Source organism: Micrasema longulum, unplaced genomic scaffold, assembly GCF_059751315.1.
Source record: "Micrasema longulum isolate JH-2025_06_02 unplaced genomic scaffold, ASM5975131v1 h1tg000899l, whole genome shotgun sequence".
NCBI lineage: Eukaryota > Metazoa > Arthropoda > Insecta > Trichoptera > Brachycentridae > Micrasema > Micrasema longulum.
In genome coordinates, this window is record NW_028278090.1 from 213,724 (window position 1) to 221,983 (window position 8,260).

The 8,260-nt window shown below is 56.9% G+C and overlaps 1 protein-coding gene across 1 annotated transcript; it reads right to left on the reverse strand.

The window, feature by feature from the left end:
• Positions 1-1,354: 1,354 nt before the first annotated feature.
• On the reverse strand, positions 1,355-7,618 carry LOC148278290 (uncharacterized). Its single transcript, XM_088231638.1, has 2 exons — positions 7,117-7,618; positions 1,355-6,417 (listed from the first exon to the last, which is right to left on the reverse strand). The coding sequence occupies exons 1-2, from the start codon at positions 7,616-7,618 to the stop codon at positions 1,355-1,357; spliced, it is 5,565 nt and encodes a 1,854-aa protein (XP_088087764.1).
• Between the last annotated feature and the right edge of the window lie 642 nt (positions 7,619-8,260).

The following is an 8,260-nucleotide window of genomic DNA, read 5'->3' on the forward strand; positions in this document are numbered from 1 at the left end:
AATGGTGCATATGGCACTGCATCGGTACACCAATCGCAGCGTAAACTGATATTTTTTTGTTACATGTAGGTAAGAATGAATGGAACATTAAGTAGACAAAAGTAGGCATTTTCGACACCTCTTTCGGTTCGCGTTCAATCGAAGAAATAAACCTATCAAAGATTCTAGCGATATTTGCGCAGTGTACGGTAAAGATTTTATGAATTACTGACTAATTTGTTGTAAAATAACAAAAAAGAATACAAAATAATAATAATCGTGCTTTATTAAGCAAAAAAATACAATTTATTTATCTACTACATACATAATTAGCCAATATATTTCTCTTGATTATGTCTAGTCTGCCTAACTAGGTAAAGCCTGTTTTAAGGCAGACATTTTTATGCAAAATAAACAAGAACATGACTACCTACTTGCAAATTTATTATACAGATATACAATATTTAATTGTAACATTTATTATTTAAGAATGTTTTTGAGTAATATTAATATTTTGTCATATTTTTATTGTTTATGGAAAAAAAAACGGACACAACTTATGTTAACACTTAATACATTCGTGCCTTTGTTTTTACGAATGAATTTTAGTTTACTTATTTATTTATTTATTTATGCTTTATTAATGTAACGTACGCGTTACCACGATGAAAGTTTCGCCGGTTCGTCACCCGCGTCTGCCGCAGTCAAGCTTCCCGGCGTAAGTGGGAAGCCGCCCTCCCAGACAGAGCCAAAGACAAAGTCGGAAGGTAGGAGCACAGCTGCGCCGACCGCAAGTCAACCTCAATAGCCCTGAAAAGGACTTTCCACCCGGTCCAAGTGGTGCAGAGAGGCGAAGGCAGTCAGCAGGCAGAGCGGAGCGAAGAGCGAAGTGCAGGAAGGCGAACAGGACGGAGAACGGAATAAAACACGTGTGAACTGTTCAGAGTTAGGAACTCAACTGATTTAATATTTCCATTTGACCGCCTTATAAAGCGGTACGCGTCGGGCTCCGTGAGTCGGCCATCCCACCCGCGCCGGCTGCCTCGGAGTGGTGGGGGTAATCTTTCCCCGCCACTCGTTACATGCCGCCGGCCGCAGGTGGCGTAAATACGGGCGCTCAATGCCCGTACGGGCCATTTCGTCGGCAGCCGCGACGCGCGCAACATGACATTTACATAATATATTTTTATTCATTTTATTCATTTTAACCTAGCTATTTTTCCCCGGTAATACTGAGGCCAGGCTCGAAAGTGACCATTTTATCTTTATTGAGAGCCCAGCCATCAGTTCTATACATTTACCGGGGATCCTTTCTAATTATTGTATTATTTTAATTTATTCGATTTTACGCGTCCGGAACACTCCCCCCGTGCAGCTAGTCTGTACTATTTTCCTGCTGGGCGCGTTGTTCCTCTTCCTTCATTAGTACGGCGATCTTCACCGCTGGTCTGGTGTAGGTGCCGTTGGTGGTCCGCACCTCGACGACTCGTACTTGTCCGTCAGCTGCTGGTTCTGCACGGGTGACTCTGCCGCGAGGCCAAGAATTCCGCGGCAGATTTGGGTCCATGATGAGCGCGAGGTCCCCGACCTGTATTGGAGGCGCGGGCTCGCGCCATTTCTTCCTGTGCGCCAAGGTGGGAAGATACTCCTTCAGCCATCGGCGCCAAAACATGTCGGCCATTTTCTGGGCGATCCTCCATTGCTTATGAAGGCAGGCCCCTTCTTCCTTTTTGTTATAATATGCCAGAGTTGGCTGTGTGTTGGCTGACCCGAGCAAGAAGTGGTTCGGGGTCAGCGGTGCTTCGTCGTTGGGCTTGGTTGACACATGCGTGAGCGGGTGATTGTTCACGGTGTACTCTGCTTCAGCCAATATGGTTTTGAGGGTCTCCTCTCTTGGAGCCTGCTCGTTGAGGGTTGCGTGGAGGGCTCGTTTTACAGATCTCACGAGTCTTTCCCACGCTCCCCCCATATGAGGTGATGAGGGCGGAATGAATTTCCACTCAATTTTGCGAACTGTAAGTTCGGCGAGCATTCTGGGGTCCGCCAGGAGCTCGTCTACGGCCTGTTTCAGCTCTTTGTCCGCTCCCCTGAAGTTGGTAGCGTTGTCCGAGTATAACGTGTGTGGGCAGCCTCTGCGGGCGGCCATCCTTCTTATGGCCATTATGGCGGAGTCGCTTTCGAGGGACGACGCTAGCTCCAGGTGGATCGCGCGTGTGGTGAGGCAGGTGAACAGTGCCCCATAGCGCTTTTCTTTTCTTCGGCCGTTGGTGATCATCATCGGTCCGAAGAAGTCAAGCCCGCAGTGCGTGAACGGCGGCGTCCTGAAGGCCAGTCGGGCCTCAGGCAGTTGCCCCATCAGCGGGGGTTGGGGCCGGCTGCGCAGCATTTTACACAGCGGGCACCATCGTGTTATCTTCCTCACAGCCCCGCGGAGTCGCAGGATGAGGTAGCTGGTTCTCAGGTCGGCGATCGTCCTCTCGACTCCCGGGTGGCCACCCTTCCGGTGGCTGTGCGTGATCAGCAGCCGGGTGTATGGGCAGGTCCCGTCCATGATAGGCGGCGCGCTGCAGTCCTCTGCGAAGCTCTGTGCCGCTTGGATGCGCGTTCCCATCCGGATGACTCCCTCTTCGTCTAAGAAGGGTGCCGCTGCGTGGAGGCGGCTGTGCGGTGGGATAGGCGCCTTTCGTCTCAGGAGCTCCAGCTCTTCTCCGAAAGCCGTCTCCTGGGACCGCTTCAGCAGCATGATTTCTGCGGCCCGTGTTTCTGAGGCGTGAAGTTCAAAGGTCCCCCCTGGGGACGGTAGGGACTCGTGGCGGCGGCATCGTGCGATGAATCGCAGCACCCATGCCGTCGCCCTGACGAGTCGGGTCCACGACGAGAAGCGCTGCACCTGGGGTAGGGCCTCCGTCCGTCTGATGTGGCCCACGAAGTGGCGGGGTTGTTTCCGCTCCAGCGTCTTCTCGTCCGGTTGTTGTAGTAACTTCTTCTCTTTCGGCCAGTCGGCTTCCCCTTTTCTCAGGAAGCCGGGGCCTCCGAACCATAGTCCCGACCTCGCAAGGTCGGGTGGGCCCTTGTCGCGGGTCCCTATGTCGGCTGGGTTGTCCTTGGTGGGGACCCATTTCCAGTCCCGTACGTCTGTGAGCTCGTCAATCTCGCCCAGCCTGTTTGCGACGAACGTGCTGTACCGCAGTGGGTCGGTTCGCAGCCAACACAGGACCGTGCTCGAGTCCGTCCAGAACACGGTTTGGGTGATGAGAGCTCGACTCTCTTTTTTTATGGTGGCGGCCATCCTTGCCGCTAGTAGCGCTGCCTGGAGTTCTAGTCTAGGCACTGACAGAGGCTTTAGGGGGGCCACCTTGCACTTCGCCATTGCGAAACTTGTGGTATCGGCCCCCACAAAGTATGCCACTGTGCAGCATGCCTGCTCTGACGCGTCGCAGAACACGTGCAGTGTCACGGGTTCTTTCTGCCCTTGCAGCGAGCATCTCGGTATTGTACAGCCGTTCGCTGCCAGCAGGTCGCGCCATTCCAACCACTTTTCGGCGTGGTCCGGTTGCAGCGGTTGGTCCCAACCTGTGTTTGTCCTCCAGATGGCTTGCAGCAATATCTTCGCCCGTATCGTGAGGCACGCAATGAAGCCTACTGGGTCGAAGATACTCATGGCGGCGCTCAACATGCCGCGCTTGGTGGGTCGCTCCGGGATGGCTGCACTTTCGGCTCCGTGCCGAAATATAAATAGGTCGCTCTTGGGATCCCATACGATCCCGAGGACCCGCTCCGTCATTACTTCTTCCCCTATGGTGACTGCTGTATTGGCCCGGTCGTCGGCCTTTACTTCTTCCAGGACATCTGGTTTGTTTGAAGCCCACCCGGTGAGCCGGAACCCGCCATTGCCGAGTACGAGGCTAACATCTCGTACCAGGCTTGCAGCTGTTTCTTCGCTGTCTGTGGCGTCTAGGTAGTCATCCATGTACATATTGTGCTCGATCGCCTCTGCTGCGGCGGGAAATTCTTTCGCGTGTGCTCGTGCGACTGTGTTTCGCACGAATTGCGCGCTGCTGGGTGAGCACTTCGCTCCAAACATCATGGACGCGAAGACAAACGTGTCGGGCTCCTGCCCGTCCTGCGTCCGCCATAGGAACCGCTGCGATTGCTGGTCGGCTTCCCGGATTCTTATCCGCAGGAACATCTCCCGTATGTCGGCCGCGATGGCTACTCGTCCCTCTCTGAAGCGGATCACGTTTCCGAGGAGGGATGAAAGCAGGTCAGGTCCCGTCAGTAGATGGTCGTTCAACGCCGTCCTCTGGAACTGGGCGGCGGCGTCAAACACGACCCTTATCTTGCCAGGCTTGTTGGGGTTTGTCACCGCGAAGTGGGGCAGGTACCATTTGCGCGAATGGTGGGCGTCTACCTCCTCGCGGCTTAGTTTGACGGCGTATCCCTTTTCAATGTAGTCCGCCATCTTGGCGCGATATGCGATCGCCAGTATCGGATCCTTCCGTAGTTTATTTTCCAGGGAGTGCAGCCGCTTCATGGCTGCTTGCCGGTTGCAGGGCAAAGAATCTCCGTCTTTCGCCCACAGTAAACCGGTCTCCCATCGTCCGGATGGTAGTTGTGTGGTTGAGCTGCTCATGAGCTCCGCCGCTCGCACATCTGCGGCGCGGCAACGTTCCAGGGTGGTTACACCTAGCGAGTCAACGGCGAAGCTCTTCTTTACCAGTTCCGCTAAGTCCCTTTCACCCTGGCCGTCTGGGGGTAATTCAAAGGCGGGGTGCACAGCCCCGCCGTAGGTGACGGCTCCTAGGGCCGTCTCGATGGTTAGCCGCCCGTCCTCTTGTAGGACTGGCGGGCCTGTAGATACCATTAGGGTGGCGTAATCAAGACCGATTAACATCTTCGGCTTGATGCCTGGCCCGTGTGTCTTGGTGCTCTTTCGGTTGCGGTGCGGCAGATCCATGACCCGCACCGTCTGTGCCTGGACACCAAATTCTTTGTTTCCTTTAACGAGGATTACGGATACACGCTGTGATTGTAGCGTGTCCGTGTTCCCACTGGCACCGATGAGTCTCAACTCCTCGCAGGCCCCGGTGGCGCCCACTGCACGGGCGACATCCTCCTCGAGGAGAGTTACCGATGAACCCTCGTCTAGTAGTGCGTGGATCTCCATTGACCCACGCGGGCCCTTCAAGGTTACTGGCACTACCTTGAAGGTCACTGGGACTTCCGTTCGCCTTGTCAATAAGACTTGCTCGTTCGGCGTACTGTCCCCTCTCTCGCGGTGTAGCGACCGATGATGCCGCCCGTGGCACTCGTCGCACTTCGCCGCTTCACAGGTGGTCGTTTTGTGTCCCGGTTCCAGGCATCCGTAGCACACGAACTTGGCACGCACAATTGTCCACCTCTCCTCTACCGTTTTCCGGAGAAACTTCCGGCATTGTCCGAATGCGTGTCCACTCATGTCGCAGAACAGGCATTTTTTGTCCTGAGTGAGAAACACGTGCCTTTCTTGGGTACGCCTTTTCTCCACTCGGGCGGGTTCCGTGCTGATCCCGATGCAACCCGCATTCGGTATTGCACCGGTCAGTCTCGCTAGCCACAGTGCCAGATCCCTGGGGGTAGCTTTTCTCACGGTATCCGCTCGTGACATAATCCACATCATCCTCTCGACTCGTGGCAGCTTCTGAGTCATCTCGGACAGAAGCTTCGGGGAGGAGAGGTGGCTTCCATCGAGGCCCTCTACGGTCGATACGACGTTTCTTATCGCGACCGCGTAGTCCGTCAGGGCCTCCAGGGATGCGTTGTCGGCCAGTTTAGGGAGTTTTCTTATCCGCTCCAGTACTCTGTCCACGACGATCTCCGGGTGTCCAAAGGCGGCCTCTAACATCTTAACAATGTCCGGCACATTTCGGGGATCTACCAGCAAAGACGACACTGTGGCCTTGGCCCGTCCTGTGAGGGCTCGTTGCAGACGGAGAATGTTCTCCGCGTTTGTAAGGGAGCACATCTGTGTCGATTGATCAAATTGCGCCTTAAATATTCGCCATTCTAGCGGGTCGCCGGAGAATTGCGGTAGATCCCTAGCGCCGGTTTGCCTCGCCATGAACGTGTGCCACTCCGGCGGCTGTCTGTATTTCGTCACAGGCTCGCCGGTGGCACCCGGCGGCATGTATTCCGTGGGTAGCCCCTGTTGTACCCACGCGCTCACCGGGTCACGAAACTCGTAGCCCCCCAGTGGTATAGTACGTGCCGCTACGGGCTCGCCTGGCCCGGCGGCGTAGCGTACGTCGGCGTCCTCCCTTCGGCTGTGTGCAGGTGGCGCCTCATTGTCCCGATGCCGCTCATTGTAGCGGCCTTGTAAATGTGCGTTTGTCGCTCCGGCGTAGGCCGGCTCAGCGGCGTAGCGTGTGTTGGCGGGCTCCTTCATCCTGGAGTCCGTCTCTGCGACCGGGTGCCTCCGTGGCACCCCGTCTCTCACCCGGCCGCTGTCGTAGTGGCTCGGCGGAAATGTGTACGCCACTCCGGTGTCCTCCGGATCAGCGGCGTAGCGTGTGTTGGCGGCCTCCTTCGTCCTGGAGTCCGTCTCTGCGACCGGGTGCCTCCGTGGCACCCCGTCTCTCACCCGGCCGCTGTCGTAGTGGCTCGGCGGAAGTGTGTACGCCGCTCCGGTGTCCTCCGGATCAGCGGCGTAGCGTGCGGTGGCGGCCTCCCTTGTCCTGGAGTCCGTCTCTGCGACCGGGTGCCTCCGTGGCACCCCGTCTCTCACCCGGCCGCTGTCGTAGTGGCTCGGCGGAAGTGTGTACGCCGCTCCGGTGTCCTCCGGATCAGCGGCGTAGCGTGCGGTGGCGGCCTCCCTTGCTCTGAAGGCTGCTTCCGTGTCGGCGACAGGGCGCTTCCATGCGGCCCCGTCTCTCACCCGGCCGCTGTCGTAGTGGCTCGGTGGATGGATGTACGCCGCTCCGGTGTCCTCCGGATCAGCGGCGTAGCGTGTGGTGTGGCGTGCGGCGGCGGCCTCCCTTGTGCTGAAGGCTGCTTCCGCGTCGGTGACAGGGCGCTTCCAAGCGGCCCCGTCTCTCGCCCGGCTGCTGTCGTAGTGGCTCGGCTGCTGGATGTACGCCGCTCCGGTATCCTCCGGATCACTTATGTGGCGTGCGGCGGCAGCCTCCCTCGTACTGAGGGCTGCGTCGGTCCTAGACGCGTCTGACGTCAGCGGCAGCGGCTTGTGAGCCGGTTCCGACGTCCCGTGCGATGTGAGGTCCCTCTCGATGGTGGGCGTGAGGGGGGTTGCCATGTCTCGTCTGGCGTCCTCTCTCGCGTTGGCGGCCTTCAGCGCGGCGATGATCTCGTTGAGGCTGCTCACCTGCCTCTCGTGATGCGCCTCGCGTTCCTCCATCTGTCGGCGAAATGTCGCCGATGAGATGGACCGCTCCGAGGGTGCGGATCCCTCGTCCGAGTCCTTTTGTTCCTCCAGAAGTCCTTGATGAGGCTCCTCCTGGCAGTCGTGTGAAGGCCCTGGCTGGGGCTCCTCCTGATGTGCTCGTACAGACCCCGGTTGGGGCTCCTGTAGCTCCTCTTCGTGCTCCGTGCCGGCGTCTCGACGCGTTCCCGAACGCGTCGACACAGGCGATCTGTTGACCGGCATGCTGTAGGTGTGTTGTAGACTGGAGACCACTGGCGACGATCCTTAGCTCCGAAGGACCAAATGTAACGTACGCGTTACCACGATGAAAGTTTCGCCGGTTCGTCACCCGCGTCTGCCGCAGTCAAGCTTCCCGGCGTAAGTGGGAAGCCGCCCTCCCAGACAGAGCCAAAGACAAAGTCGGAAGGTAGGAGCACAGCTGCGCCGACCGCAAGTCAACCTCAATAGCCCTGAAAAGGACTTTCCACCCGGTCCAAGTGGTGCAGAGAGGCGAAGGCAGTCAGCAGGCAGAGCGGAGCGAAGAGCGAAGTGCAGGAAGGCGAACAGGACGGAGAACGGAATAAAACACGTGTGAACTGTTCAGAGTTAGGAACTCAACTGATTTAATATTTCCATTTGACCGCCTTATAAAGCGGTACGCGTCGGGCTCCGTGAGTCGGCCATCCCACCCGCGCCGGCTGCCTCGGAGTGGTGGGGGTAATCTTTCCCCGCCACTCGTTACATGCCGCCGGCCGCAGGTGGCGTAAATACGGGCGCTCAATGCCCGTACGGGCCATTTCGTCGGCAGCCGCGACGCGCGCAACATGACATTTACATAATATATTTTTATTCATTTTATTCATTTTAACCTAGCTATTTTTCCCC

Coding starts and splice junctions, on each gene's coding strand:
- LOC148278290 (XM_088231638.1), bottom strand. CDS start 7,618: ATGCCGGTCAACAGATCGCCTGTGTCGACGCGTTCGGGAACGCGTCGA. Junction 6,418..7,116: donor TGCCGCCGCACGCCACATAA/GTGATCCGGAGG, acceptor ACCCGGTCGCAG/AGACGGACTCCAGGATGAAG.